A 25989-nucleotide genomic window follows, 5' to 3' on the forward strand; every position below is an offset into this window, starting at 1 on the left:
ATAGATTTAACACCATGGGGGATATGTAACAAATATTTTTAATCAGACAGGGTCAAAAGAAAAGAAAATGTTCTAAGTAACAATAAAAAAACACGGAATATGGATAAATAAACATAAACAATCATACAACGAGGGTAGATGTATATTTACCCCACTAAAGTGCAGAGCAGCTCCAGAGGCCACCGCTCCACACACGGTGCTGAGTTTGCCACCAGTGAGGATGTGCCAGTGGCTGAGCGAGGGAGCTCGACTGAAGCTGTCCTTCAGCTGGGAGGGGAGAGGAACCACAGGCTCATCACAGTACTCCCCACCCCACTCTGGGTCACACCTAGGCAGGATGGTCGAGACAAATCCAATAATCAGATTCAAAGAGTTTACTGACTTATATATTGAAACACAAAGATAGGTAAAGATCCTCTATGTGCTCAAACAAAAACATTTTCCACATACATCATTTTGTAAGCACAAAATCAGAGCAAAACAAACATAAAATGTTATTCAAAAAAATCCCACCTTTAATACAGACATTCCCTTTAAAATGTAATGTACTGTATCTATGAGACTACTTACACACAGGAGCTCTGTTGACAGCGTCCGTGTCCAGAGCACATGTCTGGGCAGCCATCTCCAATGTAGAGATTATCCAGAGCCCAGGTCTGCTGCTTATCAAAGGGAGCCTGCTGGAACCAACGGAACCTTGTGGCCGGAGACCTGAGGACGTAATTAAAGTCACAGATACATTTCACAAGTTTGGGTATGAAGGTTAAAATAAATGACATAGGAAGAATCACTGTAAATCCAGCCATGGGAATATCTGATTTATATCAGATTGTAATGTAACCTAAATGTGTTTGCAAAATGGCAGCAACATTGCTAATGGAGAAAATAAAAATATACTGCAGAAGTGGGACATGTTATGAGCAACACAAGTTTGCCCTTATGTCTGTGTAATGTATAGATCAGTTCTGACCTGGCATATGATGGGATAGGCAGGGTAACACGGCCCCACTTATTATAAGTGTCAGAAACCAGCAGCCTCTGCAGGGTGTAGGAGGTGCAGTCAGGGCTTGTTGGTAGACAGTCTCTGACCACAGGCTGCCAGGACAGACCCAGATCCAGAGAGTACTCTAACTCTACAGCTGCAGAAGAAAGGAGACAACACATAACATTTCTACATAATGTATACTCAAGAAACATGCACAAACTTCTCCCAACATAGAAAAGCTCGACATTTTTTCAATGGAATGTGAGGAATCTTTTACACATCTTGGTTGAGGTCTGGAAATGGATCATTTTTGCCTGTAAAACATTTTAACTGGTATTTTGGTCTGTTGCTTTGAAAATTTGATTTATCATTTTAAAAAGAAATAAACAAGCACATATAATGAGTTGCAGCATTCAGGATTTACTAATAAACTTGTATTCCTAGCTTTAAATGCTTACAGTAGCAGGAGTTTGTGACAGAGCAAGAAGCAGAGAAGTCAAACTGGATGAAGGCATCTTGACCCAAACTGATGTCAGTAGTAACGGCATAGCGAGTGTTGGACTTCTCAATGAATGCGAAAGCAGGCCCATCAGAGCCACAGACAGGCATCCTGGTTCCTCCAGGGTGAAGGAGCCACGAGCGCCCATCTATGGAGGAGAAATCATCTTCCAAAGGCCCCCAGCCACTGGCACTGCCACCTACCACCACCTAGAGAAGAAAGATACATATTTGTGAGCTAATGTGATGAAGGACAAACTAAATTCAAATGAGATTTGTAAACGAGATTAAGTTATACACTGGAAATTATTATAAGACTTTTAGATGGATGAATGGTGGGATGGATCCTGACTTACTGTACCTGGTCAATGACCCATGGACTATAAAAGTGTCCGTTCTCAGAGGGCTGCCACCAGCGCAGGCGAGTGGATGACGTGCGGGCACGCAGAGGGATCTCCAAGGCCACCAGACGAGCTTGATTACTGCTGTTGCTGAAGAGGAATTCCTGAAGGATGCCCCAGGTAAGACCTCCATCAACAGAGAACTGAAGCAAAACTGGCTGAGAGCGAGGGTCTGGAGCCGCCTTACCACAGCCCAGGCGTAGGAAGAACTGAACAAACCTGCAGAAGATTGCAATTAAGACATGAGATTATGGCTACTAAATGTAAATTCAGCACCAGAAACATATTGATGGTGTATAAGTTAGTTAGCGCCTTTCAGTATTATTGGGCTGCAACTACCTTGCATTTGACAGGTCCATGTCATTGGTGACCAACATGCGCAGGCCGTCCTCACTGAAGAACAAATGGTTCCCGCTTGACATAATACCACACTTTCTGGATGGTTTACCACCGCTCAGTAGTCTAAAGCGCTCAGAATCCACAGCTCCCCCTACAGAGACGACAAGTACACAAACACGGACATCGTAGGCAACTTAAATGTAAACACATTATTGCTGAGAAAAACATCAGCATTGTTAGAGACTGGAAAGAAAGCAGAAATAAGGCACACAGTTGCAATATTGTAATCAGAAGGTCTTGAATGACATATGGTTCTGAAGGACATCCTGGTCTTTATTGTTAGGAAATAACATAAAACAAACTCTTAGAGCATGAAGAGAATCATAACTGTGAAATAATGAAATAATGAATCCTAAATCTCCCACAGCAGGCATCGACAGACTATTTCCCTTGTGTGCAACTCGTTCATGTACCTTCAAAGTCTTCCTTGAGGAAGTCTGGGTGGGGGGTGTCAGGAACAGAGCAGTCAGATCCAGAAAAGCCAGGGTCACATATACAGTGGGTTCCACCAACACAGGCCCCATGACCATTACACATGTCTTGACACTGAGGACCAATGTAGATGTTGTCTAATGCCCATGTTGGAGGGTTAGAGCCAGTTGAAAAGAAACCCTGATACCAACGAAACCTCACTGAGCTGTAGGGATGCCAAAACACAAGGATTAGAGTGTAAAATAGATGGTATGATATTAAAATAATTGGATTTTTGCTTCTGCTCTTAAGATGTAACCCTTCCTTACCCGCAGAGGCGAAGCTTGCCAAAGTGAATGACTTCCCTCCTCCAGCCCTGAGTTGTACCAGGGAAATAGATGCTGGCAGGATGGAGCTCTGTGGAGCACAGCGAGGAGGGCTGGGGTCCCCCGGCACACAGGGGCACCAAAAGGTGCCACGTAGCACCAAAGTCACGGGAAAACTCGAGACGTACGGGATGAGCAGATGAGCTCTCAGCTGTGCAGCCCACATTAATCTAGAGACAAATAAGTGTGCACAATTGCAGCAGAGATGATGAGCCATGGTTTCTGTTTTGAACAAGTAAGTTAGTATTAAGATGCTGAAGTTGCTTCTGAAAACAAGTCATCAAAGGTTGGTTACCTCAAACTGGATGATAGTGTTCTCATTTACGTCAATGTCCCTGGTGGTAATGGAGTGCTCTCCAAGCTCGCTGGAGACAAACACCATGGCTGACTCATCCTCCTCCCTGCATCACACACACACAGCTTTAGTTAATGTTAAAAAAAAGCATTTTGAAAATTTTATCACCATTGGGCACATAAATAATATAAAACCACAAACACTGTCAAGTCACTGTCGTCATTAACATTCAAAACTAAATGTGTTTCTTACAGTCCAGTCTTCTGGTAGGGACAGTAGAGGCCAGTATTTCCTCCAGGGAAGAACAGCCAGTTGGACTCATTGGGGCCATCTTCAAAGCTGTCTATCACCACTGGTGTGTTGTGTAAAGAGCTGCCATCAATGATGAGATCATCTATTACCCACACCTCCTCCTTCTTACCTAAAGGGAGGAATATTGTGAAGTTCATAAATAATAATGTAGAGAGGTAGAAATGACTGTTGGGAAAAACAGCTCAAGATTTGCAGAGCACAATAATGAACGTGTGACCACAGTTTGTATCCACGCACCACTGTTGTAAGGCTGCCAGAGCCTGAATCGGGTGGCGTTGGTCTGAGCGCTGGCTGGCAGCGGTAGGTGGAGAAACAGTGTGTCAGTGGAAGCTGGGAAGTAAAACTCATCCAACATCAGCCAGCTGATTCCTCCATTCACAGAGTACTGCAGCAGCACTGAATGGGAGCGCTCTGGGACACCTAGGAAAGCCATTAAAAACATCGATTAAAACAACAACCTGTAGACATTTTTAAAAACTTCTATCAAAAATAAAGCAATTCCAACTGGTAAACACGCAGGTATGTTTTACCTTTGGTGATGAATTTGAAGGAGAACTGGATGTAGAGAGTGTTGCTGCAGTCCAGATCCCGTGACACAATCATCCGCAGACCATCCTGTAAACAGAAAAGAACACGGTAGCATTGTTAGTTAGTAATGGACATATCAAATTGTATTTTTGTTGTGTGTTGCAGAGTGTTATTATTATCTATACTGGGTGTTCTTTACATGCTGTTTAGGAACCCTACCCCTTTGAAGATGAGGGCCATGCCAGATTTAAGAGGCTCTCCGCTCAGAGTTCCCCTCTCTGCTCCGTACACCTCAGGCCACGTCTCCTGCTGCAGGTTCTCATTAAAGTCTTCTCTCAGCACAGACGGCAGGGGGGTCAAAGGCACACAGTGTGCCCCTCCATATCCCTTATCACATCTTTATGAGGAAAGTGGGAGTAAGGTGATAATATGAAACATTTACATGTAAGCAGAAAAACAATGTTAAAATAACAATAAATTAAAACTAAGAGAAGGCAGGTTGTACTTACACACAGCGACCGTTGTCACACAGACCATGACCAGAGCACATCCATGGACAACCAGGGGCGAGTAATACATTATCTAGAGCCCATCCTTCTGCGCCCGGGGTAAAGTGGGTCTGGATCCAACGGAAACGAGTTCTGGGAGAACTGAGGGATTCAACAGCAAGTCAGGAGTTAGAGCAATAAACAAAAAAATAAAGATGCTATCTACTATTTTTTAGCATAAACGTTTAAAGACATACTTGGCAGCACTGGGTAGGTAGACAGTGATCCTCCTCCAGTGTTTATACTGGGTTGAGGTATAGACAGAACTCTGAGTATAACCAGCACAGCCGATGGCTGGGGGAACACACTCTGGGGTGATGAGGGACCAGTGTTGACCACAGTCTGTGGAGTACTCCAGTTTCACACCATGGGAGAAGGAAGTTGATTTACTGCAGCCCATACTCAGCTCAAACTGCAGGAACGACGAGCCTGACACCTCAAAGTCCCAGCTCTCTGCATACCTTGGCTTCTCTACAGACAGAGTGAAAAAGCAACAAACCATGGCAATGGTTAAAGATATATTTTCATTTCAACAATGCCCAAACAAGACAAAGGTTTGTAAATGAACATGTCAGGAATGAAACTTTGTGAACAAATCATACAGAAGGCACATTTAAAGTTTCCTCAAATGACAAACAGTTAATACAAAACACAAGGTTCCTTCCCCTTGATGCTCTTGTTAATACAATGCAAAATTAATAAACGTCAGATGCAAATCCAACAATAGCCTTGGAAATGTTAGGCAATAATGAGTTTTGTGTGAAATGTTTGCATGTTTAGATGCACAAGAGAACAAACATAAAGTGTGACAATCAGTGTTCACCAAGGGGCATGGGAGCTTAATGTTTATATTTGTGTTGCCAAATTAGTCTTGCTGTACATGTGCATGCTCTGGCTATGCATGCTAAATGAAAGGACCCAGTTGTAATGTAATATTTGTGTAAAGTAAATCCGCTCACAGCTTGATGCAAGCATAAATAACAGGCAGGATGTTCATTCAGGTTTGCTCTCATTAATAATTCAGGACCCAAGGCACCGCAGTAAATGGGTTATTCAATTTCGACTTGTTGTGTGCGCAATGCTGTGATGTCACTGTGCAGCTATTTATGTGGTTGAGAAAATGTGTGTATATATGTGAGAGTGGAAAACTAGATTTACATTTTTTGTATCTGCACTAAAAAATTATAATAAAAGCTCACAGAGTGGTCGAGGTGTTTAACAGCATCATTGATGCATTCATTTACTGTAACACACTCGCACTCAATATAAACACTTCAGCTTCACTGTTCCATGTCAAGTGTCTTTCTGGAGGACTACTTGATGGAGACTGTTGGGTAGAACAATACTCCTTCCCTTTCAATACACGCAGGTACATTGAAAAGTCTGTTGTCTCGAGTCCTTTACTATTTTTTAAAGAATGTTTTTATTTATAGATAGGAAAGATATGGAGTCACAGCAAATGCAGGAGACAGAATGGGGGATGTCATGCACCACAGCGTCAGGATCGGAAATCGCACCTGTGAACAGTGTGACGAGGACTGCAGCTTCTGTACATTTTCATTCTATCTTCACTAACAACTGAGCTAAACCAGCGCCCCTAAGTCCTTGACTCTTGATGTATGTGTTTATAAACAGTAAAGTGTTTTAATGTGTTTATTTGACTCACTATCAATGGCTTCAGAGTTGAAGGTAAGGGCTGTGTCCAGCGACAAACAGTCGACAGTCACCTCCCCACCCTGAATGCGGTACCAGTTGTGCCTCAGAGGGGTGGAGCCATCGAACTTGTCATGGAAACCTGTTCTGGAGCTGTCATTCATACCAATCAAGACATCATCCAGAGCCCACTGGGCAGAGTGTTTCCCTAGAAGGAGGGGCAGAAAAATGAAAAGCTTTAGTATCAAGAAGATATTAAAATCTTAACTTTTTGGGTTGTAAATCCTATTTGTGCCGACCTTGCTGTGGCTGCCACCACCGAAATACTGTGTAAGGGGTTTTTGCTGCAGGTGGCAACTCGATGGTCACCACTTGGGGCTCCAGGAAGAAACTAAAGTCCAGCTCCCTCAGGAACTGCCACTGGACACCATTGTTAGTGGAGAATTGAACAATAACACCTAGAAACAGAGAAAACAGAGTAAACAGCACATATTTTTGAATAGATAAACATACCGACGTGAGTAATTTAAAGCAGTATGTAAAGAGAAGATAATGCAATAGAATGAAAAAAATGGATACCAAGATTATTAGAGACTAGCAGATAAGAAGGCTGGCAGTGTTTTATCTGCCTCTACAGAAACAACCAGACTGAGCCTTCAGCAGTGCTGCAGGCTAGAGATCCATTATCTGCTGAATGATGCCTCGGAATAAAAAAACAGGAATCACTGCACTTTGATTTTCCATTACATAAAACTTTGACAACAAGGAATAGATCTGTAGCTACACAGTCTTAACAAGATCCCAAGGCTGAGAGACGGAGAGAAGCCAGTGGTGAAAAGAACAAACCATGTGGAGGTGCTTTCTAAAGACTGCACTGTTAAGAAACAGCCACATGAATGCAGCAAAGAGCCTGAATTCACTATTTGATAATTACCTTCATTGCGAGAGCGAGGCCTGGTGCAAGTTGGCCCCAAACTCTTACTGCCGATTCGTATGTAGAATTGGGCCAACCTGTATGTAAACAACAATATTTCAAATTGTAATATACATTAAACATCTTATAAATAATCATGTTACTCTCAGAACTTAGAGATAAAAGATTTATAGGCGCAAATTGAAATCACCGTGTGTTGGATGTGTCCAGAGGAACAGTACGTGCTTCTCTCCTCCCAGGGCTACTGAAGTAAAGAGCTTTGCCTTCACCAATGATGCCGCAGCCACCTCCAATTAATCCCCCACTCAGGCTCTGCCACAGCGGGCTCAGCTTACTTTCAAAGCCCTCAGTCAGCTCCGTGGGACAGGCTACTGATGGGACACAACTATCCTGCTCCACTATGGAAAAGAAACAGGAAGTCATTATGGCTTAGATACATAAAAACGTAACCTTTTATTCTCTTTCAGTTTAATCAATGCACCTGTGTATCCCATATCACAGAAGCAGACTCCAGAGATGCAGTCTCCATGTCCCCCACAGTGGTTTGGACAGGGCTCAGAGATGTAGACCCCATCCAAGGCAAAAGGGGGAGCATCTCTGTACAGGCTGCTCTCCTGGAACCAACGGAACCGGGTTTTACTAGAGAATGAAGGGAAGGGAAGAGATAAAGTAGCCATTTAAATTATGCAAGTCAGGTTTAATTAAAAAAATCAGTGTCCAATAAATAAAAAATCTATTAAAAAAACTCAGAAGATCCAATTGCATGCCTAAAACCATAGCTACCTGGCTGCAACATGGCGTGGTATAACCACAGTGGCCCTGGTCCACTGTTCATAGTCTCCTGTGTTGTAGACTGTTGGCTCTCTGAGCTCACGACCACTGCCCTCACAGACACCTGCCCCTGGGGATCCTGGGTAACAGCCCTCTCTCACCAGAGCCCAGGTACGACCAGCATCATGGGAGTACTGCAGCAGGACCGGGGCAGACGTGCTGAACTCTGACTCACAGCCTATGTTCAGCTGGTGGAGGAAAACACACAAAAACAATTGAATTTTAATGATGAAGCAGAATTGTTTGTCTGTTTGTCAAAATATGTACTGTAAAACATTTTTTGTTTTGAAACTTTTCGCTCTCTCCATGTGGGTACCTTAAACTGAAGAGTGTAGCCAGCACGCAGGGCCAGGTCCCTGGTAACCGCCACCCTATCCCCATCAGAGCGCCCAAATACCATGGCAGAGGGTGTGGGGGCACAAAAGCTGTTGTTGCTTTCCCTCTCCATGCCTTCATTGCCCAACATCAGCCACACACTCATCTGGTTCAGGGGGTAGTCAAATGCTGGCTTCTCATAAAAGTTCTGTGAAGAGAGAGAAGAAAAGAGTTAATTCTAGTTGTGATGTGTAAGTGTCTGCACCAGAACAGATTTCCCATTAGATAAAAACAAACACTTTGCCAGAAAGATTTAAGATTTTACAGCTGCTCTGTCTCAATGTTGATGACACTTTCCATGACAACAAACAAAGTTCAATCCCAAGAAAAAGCTGAAGCTGCTCATGAGGTCAGAGCAACAAAAAAAACCCCTCCTCAGATAGTTTCCTGACCTGTGGTAGAGTTGGATTGGCCATGGGGATGATGTGTTTCTCCCTCTCTGACAAAATTATGACATCATCAATTGCCCATTGGTCATAACCCTCCCCAGAGTGAAGAGGCTGCCACCAGCGAAATCTTGTGGAGGGAGTCTTTGAGGCCAAGGGAAGCTCATAGTGGACAAATCTGGGGAAGAGGCAGATTATTGATGAATACACAGTTATTACAACTACATTTGAGTCTTTACTCGCACAGAAGGGTTATAAAACAGTAAGAGCAGATCTTGTGCACTGAGAAAGATAATTAGTAAATATAAAAATCAATAATTTTCCTCTTTCTTCATGCCCTGGTTTCTCACCGGGGCTTGGTGAAGTCAGTGAAGTACATCTCGGCAATGAGGCCCCAGCTGATGCCCCCATCATTGCTGTACTGTAACAACACTCCTTCCTCCCTGCTGTCGGCCTGGTTACACTCCGACCAATCTCCGCCCACCCGCAGGTAGAACTGCACAAACTCTGCCCATTCAGTGTCCAGATCCCAGCTCACCAGCTGCCTTAGCCCAGCCTGTTAACAACAGATGAATACAGAAGTACATGTGAGGGGATGTCCTTCTTCCACTGTAGCATGGCAACTATCCAGTAATCAAAATATAAATACTGTCTGCTTTACAAATCTCTTCATCCTTGAAATGAACGCTACTGCAAAAAAATACAAGTCTGTTTCTTGGTAACAGCTGCAAAGTGAACATGTTGAGCTATTTGTAATAATTCAGAGAAGATCCTTCAAAGAAAAAGGTCCAGGGGTGAACATTTTTTGGCTGTTAAAACTAGGAAGTAATAAGGGATTGAATACAGCGCCTCAGCCAAGTTTGCACATTCCTCAAAATTAGAACATTTTATCAACAAAACATTGTATTTTTATAATTTTGTTGATTTGGATTTGCACCAATGCTAAAGTTGAATTATCATTTTCTAAGTGTCTGACTTCTGTCTCAGAAGTAAGTGGCATAGCTGATGGGAAAATTTGAAAATTTAACAAAGAATCTGCAATCTTGCAATCAAACTGTTGTGAAGATTTTACAACTCAACCTGAATCTGGATTTGCACCCAAAACCTGTTTTTCATCAGCCACGATAACTAGCAGAAAAACAAATGACCAGAATGTGCCTCCTTGAAGGTCAATTTCATTGTTGTTTTACCTTACTGAAGTACAGGGATGATCCAGATGAGACCACACCACAGCCCATATCAGGTGTGACCACCTCTCCGCCAATCACCTCCTGCCATGTGGCCAGCAGTGCATCCTGGGACTCAAAGTCTGAGAGTACACTGGAGGAGAGTGGGGTGGAGGGCTGGCAGTCTGTTCCAGAGAAACCATCATCACACCTGCAGCAAAAGACAGGGAAGTTACTCCTTGTTGTGCTCTGTGTCCATCTGTGCTTTATTCTGAATAGCACAAACATCCATCAAATATGTAAGTGTCTTTGAGATGAATTAAATTTTGAAACGTGTGTGTTAGAGCTGACCTGCAGTGTCCATGATCACACCAACCATGTCCATGGCACATGTGAGGACACTGCTGACCAATGTAGATGTCATCCAAAGCCCACTCATCCTGCTCGCCATAGTAGTTCTGGATCCAGCGGAAACGTGTGGCACTAGACCTGAACACACAAGGTACACAGAAACAGAAAATAGAAGGTTTCACTAGATTCACGGTATAAAAAAATTGTAGTCAGGAAGTAGAGGTGAGAGAGAGGGGTAAAAGTTTAGATAAACAGACAGTCATGCAGAGAACGAGGACAAAATTAGATGAGAGAAGCTGGAGGGAAAGAAAGAGTGAATGAGAGTCAGAGTTCATATCCATGTATCCATGTTAGCTGTACATACCTCTAGAACAGTTTCGTCCTCTTACAAGTTCATTTATGAATACAGACTTTTTCTTCTCATAATACAATTTTAAATTGCATGACATGATCCTTGCTTGTCAACCACATCATCATGTTGTTGTCACTAATCTACCTCTCTACAGGGGGTAGAGATTTATGGATTTAGTGTTGTGGCAGGTAAAGATTAACCTTATCACATGTGTGCATGTCTAGTTCCGTGTGTGTGTGTGTGTGTGTGTGTGTGAGAGAGTGTGTCCTAGGGTGATGCATTTGTATGATATGAATGTCAGAGAGAGGACAATATCGTCATAATATAATCAGTGTTAAAGGCTCTAGATGTGATTGTGTGTGCAGTGTGGGTCTGGGTGCATGTTTGTGCCTCTGTGTGCCTATCACTGCTTACTGTACGGTGAGCGTGCAGCAATGACAAATGTTAGCAGAAGCGTAGATTGTCAGGTATATTGGGGATTATATAGCATGGAGGTGACTTCGTTTGCTGCTTTGATGACCCGTATCAACTCGGACCACCTCCTGCTCACACAAAGCTGGCCCACGACTGTTTTATTGCCATTTACTGCCATGACCCTGTGACCTGTCATAACACGCTGCAGGAGATTAGTCCACCTTTATTTAGGAGCTGGTGGTCGAGGGAAATGGAGGTGCAGGTCATGGTGCTCAGTTAGGAAGGTTTATGTGATTAGATGAGTTGATAAATGGGCCAGCTCGGGTTGTAACGGTACATGTACTCCTCATGAACAGTCCAGGTAGACGATTCAGTTGAGTTTCTAGGTCTGTTAACACTTTCAACTGAATATTTACAGATTCATAAGCCTAAATAACACTCATTGAACACATCAATTAAGTCACACTCGCAATGCTTAGTGTGTTATTTGTCTGATGGTTTCGAATACAACTAGTCACATAATCTGATGTCATATGGCTCGGAGAACTAATATTAACACAAATAGCCACAGCTGGAGGAACCTCCTATACTGTTTGGAAATTAAATGTAGCAGAATAGTTATTAGATATTATTTATTTAACATAGCATTATGTTTTAGTCAAGGTGATTTGAACCAGACAGTGTGCACCTACATTTTTTTTCCCCTCTTAACTGTATCTGTTTCAAATAGAACTAAATTGCAAACCCTTATTGTAAGGCTGTTGCTACCTTACAATGCTAATGTGTTCGGTGCCTTGCTCAGGAAGTGAACTGGCACCTTTCCAGCTACCAGACCAATTGACAGACATGGTACAGACACTGGGACTTGAACTGACGACCCTCCAGTTCCCAACCCAAGTCCCTTCAGACTGAGCTACTGCAGTTGATACTGTAAGGGTAATTTGTAAGATGGGAATTAAAATAGAACTAAAAGACAAACAATCAGATTGACAAGTCACTGAATAGTTATTAATCGTTTTGTCTACCATTCACTTCCAGGATATGGCTCCTGCTGAATTCCAAATAATTAGGATTTTCAGCATTATGTTAAAAATCTGCCTGTATTTCTGTTTTATTAACCGTACACGGGAAAAAGGTATTAAACTAAGATTAAATCACTGTTATGTTCATTTTCAAGCTGTTTGTCACATACCATGTCTTCTGAGGCAGAGACAGAGTGATGCGTCTCCAGTCTTTGAACTCTGATGGGTGGTAGACACTGGGAGCTGTAAACTCAGAGCAGCTTGGCATGCCAGGCAGACAGGCCTATGAGACAGAAATTAGGATATTATTTAAAACAAAAACCTTTCATATGCTTAATATTGATTATATATAATTCGTACAAGCTTTTGATTCATTGGTTTAGATTTTTTCGGGGAAGAGTTCTTCCTCAGAAAAACCATCACCCTGCCCCACAGAATACGCATTCAAAAGGCAACCCAGGATTATGTTATCTCTGACCTTGAGCACTGGAAGAGAAGCAAGGATTAACAGTATAGGACATTTTGTGAGTTACATTCTGCACTTGCCAGATGACTGCAGATTCACACACATGGGAGAATTAGAGAAGATTCAATGATGGAGGAATCATTACAGCCTATTCAATTCCAAAAGCAATACAATCTTGGCAGATACTTTGGTGCTTCATGAATATTTATGAGCCAGTTGTGATCACAGAAAATCTTTGTTGAATCATGGGAGGATAATCTGCTTGCTGATTCAAGTATTGCCATGGATTCGCTAATAGCAGGACATTAAAAAAAGTAATTGCGATAATTTCTCATCTGAAAAAAAAAGTGCCACATTTAAAGACTCTCATTATTTACTCTCATTTACACACTCTAACTGAGGCTTTAATTGGTAAATTAATATTCATGATCATAAATAAATTATATTTTTCCTTGGGTCTCTCAAGGATGACTTCTACAAGTTTTCATGATAAAAAAAAAAGGTGGGCTGCAGGCTGTGAAAACTGTAAGTACTAATTCCTTCACATGTGAAACAAAGCCGATACTTTTTTTATCTGCTTACCTCTTTCACCAAATGCCAAGTGAGGCCGTGGTTGGTGGAGAACTCCAAGCGAACCTGAGTGTCAATGTGAGGGGAGGGTTCACGACCACAGCCCATGACCAATGAGAACTGGAGACTGTAGGACGCTCCGATCTGCATTGACTGAGTTTCCACATAGCGGATACTAGAGCCAGGGCTGGGCTCACCGGAGAAGCTAGAGCACAGTGTGGAGGAAGAGTGAACATCACAGTGTAAGTTATTACGCAGAATTCTATGAGTCGCTTTCACTAAAAAGAAACTAAAACCAAAGGCACTGAAATGCCAATGCCAAGTTATAACTTTTATATTATAGGTACTTTAGGTTTCCTACCTGAGGGTCCAGTCATGCTGGCAGTAGGGCTGGACATGGCCAAGATAGAATCCAAGACTCTGGGTAACATCTAGCACGTTGCTGAAGTCGAGACTTATGGTGTTGAACAGCACAGAGGTCATGCTGATTTCATCCACGGCCCACACATCGTGCCCACGACCTGAGTGGTATGGCTGCCACCAGCGGAACTGCACACCAAACTTGCGAGCGCCAGTTGGGAGCTCAACTGACACAATCCTGGTTGGTGGGAAAGAGATTATTTACTGAACTCTATTGACATCTAATTCTGCCCATGTTACAACTGCACAGTTTTAGTGATGGTATAATGGCAAACATTTTAGTAGGAATTAATCACACAAGCTGACTAAACTGTGACTCAGAATTAAAGCCCACATATTCACAGTCTGTTGTTCATAAATACCGTACACTTGGGCAATTGTCAATAGATTCTTACACCATGCAGATGGTCATTATGACAACAGTTCACGAAAAAACCATCTATTGTCATTTGCAATGTCTTATATCTCAATCTGTCATCAACACATCTTTTGTCTTTGTTAAAAGTGACCTTTATCAAGCTGTTTTCTTCAAACATACAGTAACAACCTGCGCTTACACCTGCAGGTTAAAGACTCTGGTTGTAGTTGTCCCTGACTCACCCGCTCCAGTTGACCTTCCTAGTACTGATGAAGAGCTCTGAGACCCAGCCTGAACAGCTGGAACCCAGCCCACTTTGTCTTCATTACACACATAGATGGCACTAACTGACTCAATGGGTCCCAGTGGCGTACACCTCCAGCACACCATTAGCACCGCAAATGTATGTGTTAATGGAGTTATAGAGTCTCTGAGGAATCATAAGCATTAAACCTATAAACATCAGCGCTACCTTGGCTCATGGAAGCCTTGGTACGCGTAGTGCTGCAGCAGCGTCCAGGTGATGCCGTTGTCTGAGGAGTAATGAAGCAGGACACCCTCCCCTGGCTGGTCGGGAGCTGGACATGAGCTCAAAGTGCTGCGGCTGCCCAGGCGAAGGGTAAACTGTAGGTACCTGTAGAGAAAAGAAGCAAGAGGAGGGCAGAAAATAAGAAGCAGAATAAGTAGGGTCAGTTGTGGAGAGAGAATGAGAGAGGAAGGTAGAACTCGGGAAAGACATGGTGATTTATTTATTTTTTTAAATGACACAGAAAAAAAAAAGGGAAAGGGCAGGTTGATAAATGAGAAGAAATAGTGAGGTGACCAAGATTGTGGTCAGGAAGTAGAGGTGAGAGAGAGAGAGAGAGAGAGGGGTAAAAGGGTAGATAAACAGACAGTCATGCAGAGCAGAGAGGTGGGAGGGAGGTGGCAGGATGATGGATGAGATGATTAAACGAATGAGGACAAAATTAGATGAGAGAAGGTGGAGGGAAAGAAAGAGTGAATGAGAGTCAGAGTTCATATCCATGTTGACTGTACATACCTCTAGAACAGTTTTGTCCTCTTACAAGTTCATTTATGTTTTGGCCGACACACTATCATCAATACTAATGTTAAATTTATTACAATTTCCATCATCTATCTTTGGCTGCCAGTCACACCCCCCCCCCCCCCCCCCCAGCACTCTCTGTCCTTGTCTGATCTGTGCTTCCAATTGTGCTGCAGTTTCCTCTTCCAGGCAGCTGTTCACTCAATCAGCCAGGAAACTGGCATTAAATATGGCCATCAGGTGGCACACAGAGAGCCGCAACAGGCATAATCAATCTAACACAGATGCCATATCTAACTTCATCGCTCCCTCTCTATCTTTCCCCCTCACATTTTCATCCTCTCCTCTCATCTGCAGTCCTGCCCATGATCACAATCCATCTCCCAGCATATATTATGATGGAAAGAGTTATTGATGAAGGAGGAGAATGGATAGCTGACTGGATGGAAGAGTTGCAGAATAAATCAGAAGTAAGAAGTTTGCTTAACAAACTAATCCAAAGGTGGCGAAATCAGCAGAATCAGAATCTGCCTGTTAGCATGCGTAACATGTAAGTGTTTGGGCAGTTTTTGAGTGTATAGGAATTTATCAAGTTTTTGTTTTTACATCCATGATCTGCTCCTTTTTGAGACTTTCATTACCTGGCCTGGGAACTGTCTAGCGGGGCGGTGACCAAGTGTCTCCTGCTGTCCCTGTTGAAAACAAGGGCCTTGCCGCTGGCCAGCACCCCACAGCCGAAGCTGACCTCAGCCCCGCGAAGAGAGGAAAAGCTGTGGTAGGAGGAGAGGCGTGGGCTGGAGAAACCCTCTGACAGAAAAGCCGGGAAGGTCTGGGAGGCAAGCTCACAGGCTGGACCACTGAAGCCTGGATCACATCTGGGAGACAGGAGAGGAGAGGTACGAAGAGAAATGAAAAACAGTGAAGGGTATAAATGAGAAAAAGAAGACAGAGATAATGAGAGTCCATTAATAAATCATAACCATAAAACAATTTGATTAATCTTGAATGGTGAATGGTGCAGCAAGGCACACGGTGGATCATGAGCAGAATCTTTTTTTTCGTGGGGGACATTGGATTTATTTGGTTAAATAAAAAGAAGATCCTTACTTGCAGCCAGTGCGAGAACAATGTCCTCTCCCAGAGCAGAAACGAAGACAGGCTGGACCCATATACACTAATGCAAAACACAGGATATTCATTTAATTTCACAATAAAGGTTTTAACTTGTGCAAAAGAAGTCAGCTGTTGCATAGGTAGCTGAACACAAAGACAGTATATTTTGTAGGTTGGGACCTGCACAGAGGAGGTTTTTCAGGCTTACTAACCGTTGTCTATGGCCCACATGTTGCCCACTCCAGCGCCAGATTGTTTCCAGCGGAACCTTGTTGTCTCTGTCAGGGCAGCGTTGGGCAGAGGGATGGAGATTCTGGTCCACCTAGCGAGACGAAATGAAATATGTTTGTACCAACATTGATATACAGTAAATACATGCACTGTCATGCACAAACAGTTGCAGATTCATTCCTACCCGCTGTAGTTGTCAGAGGAGTATACGGTGCTGTGAGGTAGATGGGGTCCAGTGCAGAGCTCTGGCAGACACTCAGTGTGGAGCAGAGACCAGGAGCGGCCCTGGTTGGTGGAAAACTCCAGACTTACGCTAATGGAATAAAACATCAACATTTTAACATGTATATTACCAGTATTTGTATCAGTGAATACTTTGGAATGAAAAAAGAATAAAACAAGAGTGTCTGCCAGTCTTCTGAGATTCCACTGTAAAGCTTATATCGTTATCCCCTGTATGGTAAGACATTTGATACAAAAGCCGCTTCAAATAACACGAACAGTTTCTAACCTTGAGGATCTTAATACACAGAAAAATGTGTAACATGATCTACAAAAACTCTGTGAACTCACATTACTTATTGCTGAGACACCGATTGAGTTCAGCTTTCTCTAGTGGCTGCTGTTAAGAGGCATCAAACCATTATGTTTCGTATCCTGTGTGCACCTGTTACCATTCTCTCATCCATTTGGGATGCCTTAGTTGGTAAAGGTCTCCTTTGTTGAAGCCAACCTTTTGATTTGACTTAAAATGTGGCAATATTTCCACATGAAAGCCTAACCTAGTTTTAAAATGTGTCACACCTGTTGGCAGGCTGGTAAGAGCCACAGCCCAGGTTGATGGAGAACTGGGCAACATGTGTGTGAGTTCCAGGCAGCACAGGGAGCAGCTGCATGAAGTCCACGGCCCACACGTGGCGGTTGGCACCTCCATGTGATCGCTGCTCCAGGCAGAACTGAGTAACTGGTGTTTGTAACTCAGTGGGCAGCCCTACAGATACCACTGCAGGAGTCTGAGATTGGAAAAGCAGAGGAATAATGAATACAACAGACCAGACAAATATTTGGAAAATAAGGGAGGGTAGCCAACACATTTTCCTGCAGCTCAAAATGAGATCTGCAAAATGCTTATTTTGTCCTCCATGTCGAAAAATAATGATCCCTTAACTGCTACAAAGATCACATATACATATATCTATCATAAGACAACAATAGCAAGAGCACATTATGGACGACAGGCTGGGGAAATGTAATAGTCACTTTTTTTTAAGGAATGGGTTAAATGATCCACACAAAAAGGGGGGGGGGGGGGGGAAACCAGGCACTCCAAGCATGAAAAATGTAACAATAAGGAAGGAAATACTTAAAGGTCCTTTATCATAATTATAATAATGGCGAAATCATTAAAAATCATTTTGCAATCTAAATAGCCCCACATTCTTAATCATTAAATCATTCAATGACTGTCTCACAAATAATTATATCATTCAAGTAAGAAAAGATTTTTGTTTTAGAGAGTATGTTCTTTTATGTAAAAATGTTGTGTACATCTCCTACCCTGTAAGAAGAGTATGGAAGAGTGTCGAGCACCACGCGCTCCCTCCGTCCTTCAGACCTTCCAAACACAATCACATCGTTCTCATGGGACTCTCCTGGATCACAGTCACCACCACCTTAAAACAAACACACCCTTACTAATGTGTTCATGTTGTAGAATACACAAGTGGAAAACATAGTCATAAATGGACCATAAAGATTGAGGCTGTGTACTTATCAGTATATAAAATGAAGCTATTGTTGCTAACATCAATAACAAATACATCACGATGTATTATGGATGGAAGGTTTCCTCTACCCATGGTGAAGTGGAAGCGAAGGTTTCCGTAGGATGTGGTGTCGAGGTATGGCGTGCACACCTTCCTCCGTCCTTCACTCTCAAACACCAGAGCTAAGCCCGACTCAATTTCTCCACACTGGGTCCCATAGACAGCTCCTTCAATGTCCCAGCTGGATGAAAATAAAAGACAGGGAGGGCTGGTGTATAAAGTTTTTTTAAAAGCTACATTTATTTCAGACAATAAGTTGCGTCTGAATTCTAAGAGGCATTTAAACAAATACATATCATTTTAAAGAAACAAACATTCAAGCAAGCATTCCACATGATGTTTAACTCATGAAAATATTTAGTGGTTGGTGGCTCATCTTTCAACGGTTAGATCAAATTTAACAACAACTATTAATGAGGAGTAAATAATTAAGGAAAAAAAGGTTAAACTGGATTTAGTCTTTTAATTACCCCATGTATTTATAAGCATGTTTCCAGTAATAGTTCTATGTGAGGGAAATGTGCTGAACTTTAGTAGTATCTGTTCTACGAGTCCCCAAATGAGCGTATAGAGCAATCCTCTGTAGGTTATTTGAATGCTGGAATACTTTAAATGCCTGCTACTGCTTGCTGTTTTGAGAGTTTGTGTATGTACATTTAAAATTTAAATTGTTTAGTTCGACAGGCTTTCGGCTCAGGGTAAACTTTTTTGTGACAAGCTGTCAGCTTGCGGCAGAAAGGAAAAAGTATGAAGTGAAGTCCGATGCATAAGCTTTTTGCTAACAGGAAATATTTTACCTTTGTTTACCTCATTATTTGAAACTTCGCCATGTAACATCATGTGTTTTACAGAAAATAAAGAAAAGCAACCCCGAAATGCGACCTTACTAACTATCAGAATACATAAACACAAGTGTAGACGTGAAGAGCGCACTTGTGTTTATAGATTGCCTCTTATACATCTTCCCCTGGAGTATTACTGAAGTCAGTAGGCACTTGCCGTATTTCACACCTTGCCGGTAAACAAACTCTCTATGCCAGGAATATGGCATAAATCACCTGGAAGAGGACTTACACATGCATCGTCACACACACACATGCAGACACATATTTGTGCACAGTGGAGAGAGGATCCTCATTAGCACTGACAGAAGTTAACTCAGTATGTCATCTCTCTTTCTCTCTCCTGCATTCTTCTCCCCCTCACCCCCCACCTGTTCCGCTGTATTTTGCACCATGCAGAATATAAGCGACACTGCCTCTTTCAAAGCCAGTGTTGAGTAAAATGACACTACACACAGAGTAGAGAATTAACCACCAGAAAAACTTCTTCCTCTCTACCTCACTCATGTGTTAGCCCATGAAACCTCAAGGGTGAGAGTTAGCATGCAGTGCAGTATGTTGGCATGCAGCTGAAAGCAGTGAGGGTGCAGGCTCCCCGTAGAAACAAACCTCTGCTTAAGGCCCTTTTTCATACATGGAAAATTGTACTGACAGACCTGGTGCATGAGTGCTGTTAATTACTCTCTGGCAGCAACACTATCGATCATCTCTCCTCTTTCATCTCTCGACCTCTTGCAGTGCTTCTGACAGTGTTTCCTTGCTGTCTGCGATCCACTGTGGGATTGTGTGTATGTGTCTAACTCTGAACAGATGGAGTGCTGTCTATGTAGCAGTCAGAGGTATGGCATTAACCTGTGTAAGCCTGCAGGCCTGACTTATACTTATGCAACCTGCTGCTTGTCGCACCCCGGCATATGACAAGTGACAGATGACCCTTCATCCATTATTATATTTCACATTATTTTTGGCTACCTAAATTCCTTTGTATTTGGCTCTTTTTTTTTTACATGTTGGCCTTTTAAGATCATGACAGAGTTTTGTTTCAGGTCTGGTATAACATTACGTTTTACTCTTATACCTTTATTTCTGTGGAACAAACTCCCCCTCAGTATCAGGTCTGCCGGGCACATTAAACCTTTTTTAAAAGCATATAAACCTGTAAATCTACTCATTGGCGTTTTAACAATGTATTACTCCCATGCATTTTGTTTGTAGTGTATTTTGTTTTAATAGTCCAGTTTAACCTTTACCTATAATTTCTTAATTGTTTTTTACAATATTAGTTTTATGTGCACTTATAAAGCACTATGTCATTGCATATTTAAGAGGTGAAACAGAATAAAACTTTACTTCCCAACTGATTTAAGATACAAGGATTTGGTTAAAATGATCCAGTAAGGAGGTTGGAGAAACTATGGGACAATTATACTGACTTACTTTGAGGGGGCGCTTTCAAAGTCTTCTTCCCAGTAGCTTCTTCCCTCCTCACGATGAAGGTCAACGTCTCTGGTGGAGGCAAAGCTTTGGCCAACTCCTTCACCACCGTGGAAATACAGGGCATTGCCCTCAGACTGACAGGCATGCTGTCCAATAGGAACACAGGTGTGAAACATGAAATCAGTCACAAATTAAAAAAATGGGTTTCTTGTGAAAATATTTTGGAAATTGGAACTCCTTTCATGTAGAAACTGCTGAAAGTACGATTTCTATTGTGCTTTAACATGTAAAATTCTGCCGTTCAGTGAGAGAAAGTTTGTTTCTAAACTGATATGATTGGTCAATACACAATCTATCATATTCCAAGATATAGGGCTATAAACCTTTGTATAGGAAATCAACTTGTAAAGTGGAGATTCAATATATATTTTCTTAGTTATCACTATACCTTGACGGTAGCTCCAGGGAAGAAGAGCCAGTTGGCAGTATCTGGAGGGTCGAGATTGTCCTCCATGAGGGGCGCTTTGTGTGCAGCATTTACCAGCAGCACGTTGTCCAGTCCCCAGCAGGACTCGTAGCCTTCAGGGCCTTGTGGGGCCTCCTGAGACCAACGGAGACGAACACCATCATTCCTAGATTTATGTGGCAAGGGAAGCAGGTGGACGACAGTGCTGCTGTTGGTAGGGGCTCTGGAGGAGAGGAATGTAAACAACATTAGTGTCTTGGTGAACACATGTGTAGCGGCTGATGAATAATAACATGTTGCAGTTTAATGCATTAAAACATTTCTTCAGTCATTAAAATGAGGCCGAAATGGTCAAATAGGTAGGGGAATTGTGTGCATTCATTTTGAAGTGAAGCAAGGGGGAAACAAAGCAAATTTTAAGAATGAGTCTTATTGTAGTTAGACAAATTATTAATACATTATGACTGTATTTATCCAAGCAGAAGCGGGAGGGATAGAGGGATGAAAATCAGGGGGATCATAGAGATGCAAACAGGAGAGGAATGACAAATTAAGAGGGGGAGGTGTGAATGAGGGAAAAAAGAGAGGGCGGGTGTTCATAACAGATGGAGGGACTGTGGGATGGATGAGGAAGAAGGAAGAAGAGGAGAGAGAGAGAGAGAGAGAGAGAGACCTGATCTTCTCCAGTGTGATCCAGTCATCTGAGGTGTTGGTGTTACCACTTAGGCTGTATGACACAGTGATGCTGGGGTCTGAGTAACTGAACCGACAGGAGCCTGAGCCTAGGGAATAGAAACACGCACAGAGGACAGATATATGAATGTTAACACACTCCTGTAGATTGACAGCTGAAACTGAGTTAGCTACTTTCCTTTAACAACTGTTAAATTATATCAGCTGGGCAATGATCCTTGGTGTACCCTGAGGTCTGACATGGTGGCTTCTTCTGACTGATTGCTCCCACATTCCCTCACTTAGTCAAGTGGAAAATTATGTTCAAAGTGCGGTCATGGTGGAACTAAAAGATCAGCAGCTTAACAGGGCTGACAGAAGGGGTTGGGCAGAACTGATCAGAAGAGAAATGCTGAACAAAGACACTCTAGTTAACTCTAGAGTATGTTAATGTATTTCTGGGTTAAGTTTTGTGGGATCATCCTATTTTTGCCAAGCTTAAAATGTGTGTTAGTGTGCATGCTTTGAGAGCTGGCAGGGTCAAAGGCGGCTAATGGAGGAAGCAGGTTAACCCAGTTGTCCGAACCCCCTGCCCCTCGAATCCCTGACTCCCACCCTTCTCCCACAATGCCACTTGGTGTGCAGCTTCCATGTCCCGTCAGTGTCCTGCCGTGCTGCTCCATCCCAACTAAGTACAGCTGTGCATCAACCTGCAACCACTTTGCTGTCGAGCATCAAAAACGCATATAAATGACCTGCAAATTAGAGTGAGGCCAGACAGAACGAGGGATGGAACATGAGAGCAAAAGAGAAGTACAGGAGGGCCAAGGTCAGAGGGGTTGTTGCTGAGAATGCACTGTTATTTTCCTCCCTGACGTGTTCCCATGAGAACTGGCGGAAGCATGTAATGGACATGAAAAATGGAACACCTCTAAAAACTCTGCAATGGCCTTCAGGGTGTCTTTCAAGAATAGTGTAAATCATTCATTATTATGATAGGAGAGGCAGAGCAAAGAGATCGAGGAAGAAACACACATATACAGTGTGTACCAGTTGAATTACTGACATGTTAAAGGCCTATTTCCTGAGGATGACAATGGATTCTACTGCACAACGGATATTCAAACAGAGGGTCTTACACATTAGCCTGTTACACAAAATACGTAGGCATTGTTTGCAAAGCATGTGGGGATTTTAAACTCACCCAGGGCAAACTGCAGGACTGAAGCAGTGCTGGTGTTGAGAGCTACAGTTGTCTGGGAAAGAAACACAAGGCAAAGTTTGAAATAATATTGATAGTTAACCCAGTTTGAGATCTTTTTTATATCATTTGTTACACAAAGAAACGTTATTTTATGCATGTGACCACATCTATCAAGTGTTTTGAACCATTTTGAGGACATTTTTTATCACTGCAAGAGTGAGACAACCTTGTGTGTATTGTATTTATGTGCAGGTTTGTGTATGTATGAGTGACAGAGATAGACAGACTTAGGAAAACTAAATTATTATGGCTGTGTATTTGTTCACTTTGTTGCACTGGCAACCCTCTCTTCTATGTTTCTGGACGTGTACGCTTGTTGCACTTGACAGAAGCGCTGCCAGGCAGCTGAATCAGACATTTGGAGGACTGAGAGACAAAGCAAATGCTTATCAGAGAAGCACACAGAAAAATGTGATTCTAAACACTTCTCTGCTGCTGACTGCTTTAATCTTTTCAACAGAGTAAACAGTCTGAAATCAACTTTGTAGAGATAGAATGAAGGCATACATGTATTCATTTCTGATGAACCATTATGAGTGTGTGCTGGAATATGTGTGTGTTTCACAGTGATGGTTTCTTACTGTCCTTATGCTACTGTGCGTTATTGTATAATGTTCATGGTATGTCAGTCATTTGTGGTCCATATGTTTTTCATTTTTCTTTCAAAACAGACATTATCCATACTATTCTCAACAGCTGACCTGCAGTGATCTGAGAGGTTAGTTTGAGCTAAAACAGCTCCAGTTATGTTTTCAGTAAAGTGGAAAAAGATGTAAGATGTAAGAAGACTTAACTGTACAAGTTATACAGATGTTTATAATCTGTTAACAAAATGGAACAAACAGATCAAGAGACACACAGTTATCCAACAGATCCATCTGATGTCAATCTCTGACCAGCAGGATCCTCGTAATGATGTTTTAATTTTAAGTTATACATTATCACGGTAAGTTTGATTAGATTGATAATATATAAGATGAACAAACCACTTCACTTTATGTTCTTCATAAAGTATGTATGATAAAAATTTGTTGTCTTTTTTATTGTGTGTATCAGTCTATTTCATCCTGTGCCTCAGACAAATACAGTTTCATATAATGGTTAATAAACTGCACTGAATGAGTCCTTTATTTGCACTCAATATGACTGGAACAGATTCAGCATTCTTTTGCTTAAACCCAAAAATGGGGAATATATTAAAATAACGAAAGATACTGGCTCTAAGTTTGTATTCAATTGTTTTTGTTTAGTCAAGCCGAACCTCATGCATGCAGACAAAACATCTGTGTCTCATCTAGCACTGCTTATTCTGAGGAGGTGCACATCATTGCTTTGGATTTCTTCCTTCTATTTTACTCTCACTTTGAACTTGACAAATAATAGTGAATTTGCAGAATGCGTTTTTTGTTTTGATGCCAAAGGTATTTTTTTATTCCTTAATTGATTTCCAACAGGCAAATTATTGCTAAAAATAAGAAACAACTTTTTTGTTGTTAATTTGGCAAAACAGAAGTTTAATCATCTTGTTTTGCAGTGGTTACAGCCAGTGTGCACTTACTCAAGTTGGGGTTGTGGCTCCACAGTAGTTGGTTTGAATGTATGGTCAATGGGCCATAAAATGTACAGTGGTCACAGTGTGGTTGAACATGGCACTTACCAGCTCTCGCTCTCCAAAAGGCTCACAGAATGTGACCGCTCTGCCATGCATCAGCACACCACACTGCTCTCCCACCTCACAGTTACTGCACTCAGACCTGCACAGAGAGGAGATGAGAAAAAGAAGAAAAGAAAGAGAGTTCGAACAAAAGCAAATCGTTTTTATTGGAGAGCACAGAAGATTCAAATTCAGCCACCACACCCTTAAACTACAAGAGCAGTTGTAACCTTTTCACCTACCAGATGCTCGGGTCCAGCTCTCCTTGGAGGTTGGAGTCAAAGTCGTCACGCAGCACAGCATGTTTCCCATGGAGCTCCACTAAACAAACACATACACCATATGCTCACAGTTAAACACAACCTGTGTGATATTATGTCTTTTCATGATGTAATTACCTATGTAATTATTATATCATAGGAAAAGAAAGAAAGGCAAGCAGTGAGTGCTGACTCACCAAGACTAGGCCTCAACGGGGACTCTGTTGGAGCTAATAGGAAACAAAATATTGTTAGTTACACAGTGGTGACATCCTGAATCGTACCTGTCTGATGCCAATCCTGAGCTTAACTTTTAGACATTTTGAAAGAACATTTGTGTTAATACAATACTAAAAGTTAATGTACAGACATCAGAGACTTTTCATATCTGTAAAGTTTTGCTTTTTTAATTGCATAAATAAAGAGTGTAAAAGTCAGTGAGTGCACTTGAACGGGCCCATTCTTAAATCTTCTCGGAGTGAGACAAACTTTCTTGGTGTCCTGGCAGGCCATGGCTGCAGTCTCTAGGCTGCTGATGTTAATTCCTTTCAGTAATGAAAGGCCGTGCGGCCGTGATTAACGGTTCAATGCCAATTAACCGCCATCCTCCCCAGAGGCGATTGTGTGCTGTAATCTGTGGCCACTGCCTTGCTAACACACTCAACCATCAATCTCTCCCAGGGGAAACATAACTCGGAGAAGAGAGGGGAGGTGAATAGAGGGCTAGTGAGTGTTAGGACTTAATGAATCAAACATTGTTTAAAAAAAAACACACACTGGCTCGAACTTAATCACTGAGAACACATTGCAGAACTTAAACTTTAGCTAAATGACATAAAGTTGCAGATAGGCACTTGGCCTATAAAGATGGATGAAAACCAAATGAATCAGTGAAACATTTCTAATAGATTACTTGTAAGGGGGGCACTGAACATTGAAGACACAAGAAAGGTGTCACAAATCATGCAGGCCAGTGGATGTCATTAACTTACTCAGATTTGCTCTCCAAAAGAGAGTAGCAGGTGATTATTAAACTTGAGCACTTCCACGCTGTACATCAAGGATTTAGCCAGGAAGAAAATCCTATCAATTTGCACATCTTTGTTTTCAAATGT

At 42.1% G+C, this 25989-nt stretch overlaps 1 protein-coding gene across 7 annotated transcripts in view; it reads right to left on the minus strand.

Annotated features, from left to right (window-relative positions):
* reln (reelin) overlaps nt 1-25989 on the minus strand; it is a 93565-nt gene that overhangs the window by 10681 nt on the left and 56895 nt on the right. For all 7 annotated transcript variants that reach the window (XM_065957085.1, XM_065957084.1, XM_065957087.1 and 4 more), the window contains exons 5-48: nt 25072-25104; nt 24857-24935; nt 24618-24714; nt 22901-22952; nt 21698-21806; nt 21007-21247; nt 20559-20704; nt 18309-18460; nt 18011-18126; nt 17258-17466; nt 16638-16766; nt 16435-16544; nt 16217-16283; nt 15751-15984; nt 14534-14695; nt 13645-13881; nt 13296-13488; nt 12418-12530; nt 10460-10597; nt 10133-10319; nt 9293-9498; nt 8949-9120; nt 8498-8704; nt 8134-8369; nt 7832-7989; nt 7541-7748; nt 7351-7427; nt 6716-6874; nt 6430-6624; nt 4961-5234; nt 4725-4865; nt 4435-4612; nt 4218-4302; nt 3925-4107; nt 3628-3796; nt 3376-3481; nt 3024-3250; nt 2697-2920; nt 2224-2374; nt 1845-2103; nt 1444-1693; nt 971-1139; nt 571-711; nt 151-328 (exon numbers count right to left, since the gene is read on the minus strand). In XM_065957085.1, coding sequence (XP_065813157.1) covers nt 151-328; nt 571-711; nt 971-1139; nt 1444-1693; nt 1845-2103; nt 2224-2374; nt 2697-2920; nt 3024-3250; nt 3376-3481; nt 3628-3796; nt 3925-4107; nt 4218-4302; nt 4435-4612; nt 4725-4865; nt 4961-5234; nt 6430-6624; nt 6716-6874; nt 7351-7427; nt 7541-7748; nt 7832-7989; nt 8134-8369; nt 8498-8704; nt 8949-9120; nt 9293-9498; nt 10133-10319; nt 10460-10597; nt 12418-12530; nt 13296-13488; nt 13645-13881; nt 14534-14695; nt 15751-15984; nt 16217-16283; nt 16435-16544; nt 16638-16766; nt 17258-17466; nt 18011-18126; nt 18309-18460; nt 20559-20704; nt 21007-21247; nt 21698-21806; nt 22901-22952; nt 24618-24714; nt 24857-24935; nt 25072-25104 — 7157 coding nt within the window. The remainder of the gene's footprint in view (nt 1-150; nt 329-570; nt 712-970; nt 1140-1443; nt 1694-1844; nt 2104-2223; nt 2375-2696; nt 2921-3023; nt 3251-3375; nt 3482-3627; nt 3797-3924; nt 4108-4217; nt 4303-4434; nt 4613-4724; nt 4866-4960; nt 5235-6429; nt 6625-6715; nt 6875-7350; nt 7428-7540; nt 7749-7831; nt 7990-8133; nt 8370-8497; nt 8705-8948; nt 9121-9292; nt 9499-10132; nt 10320-10459; nt 10598-12417; nt 12531-13295; nt 13489-13644; nt 13882-14533; nt 14696-15750; nt 15985-16216; nt 16284-16434; nt 16545-16637; nt 16767-17257; nt 17467-18010; nt 18127-18308; nt 18461-20558; nt 20705-21006; nt 21248-21697; nt 21807-22900; nt 22953-24617; nt 24715-24856; nt 24936-25071; nt 25105-25989) is intronic.

This window comes from Labrus bergylta, chromosome 7 (genome assembly GCF_963930695.1).
Source record: "Labrus bergylta chromosome 7, fLabBer1.1, whole genome shotgun sequence".
NCBI lineage: Eukaryota > Metazoa > Chordata > Actinopteri > Labriformes > Labridae > Labrus > Labrus bergylta.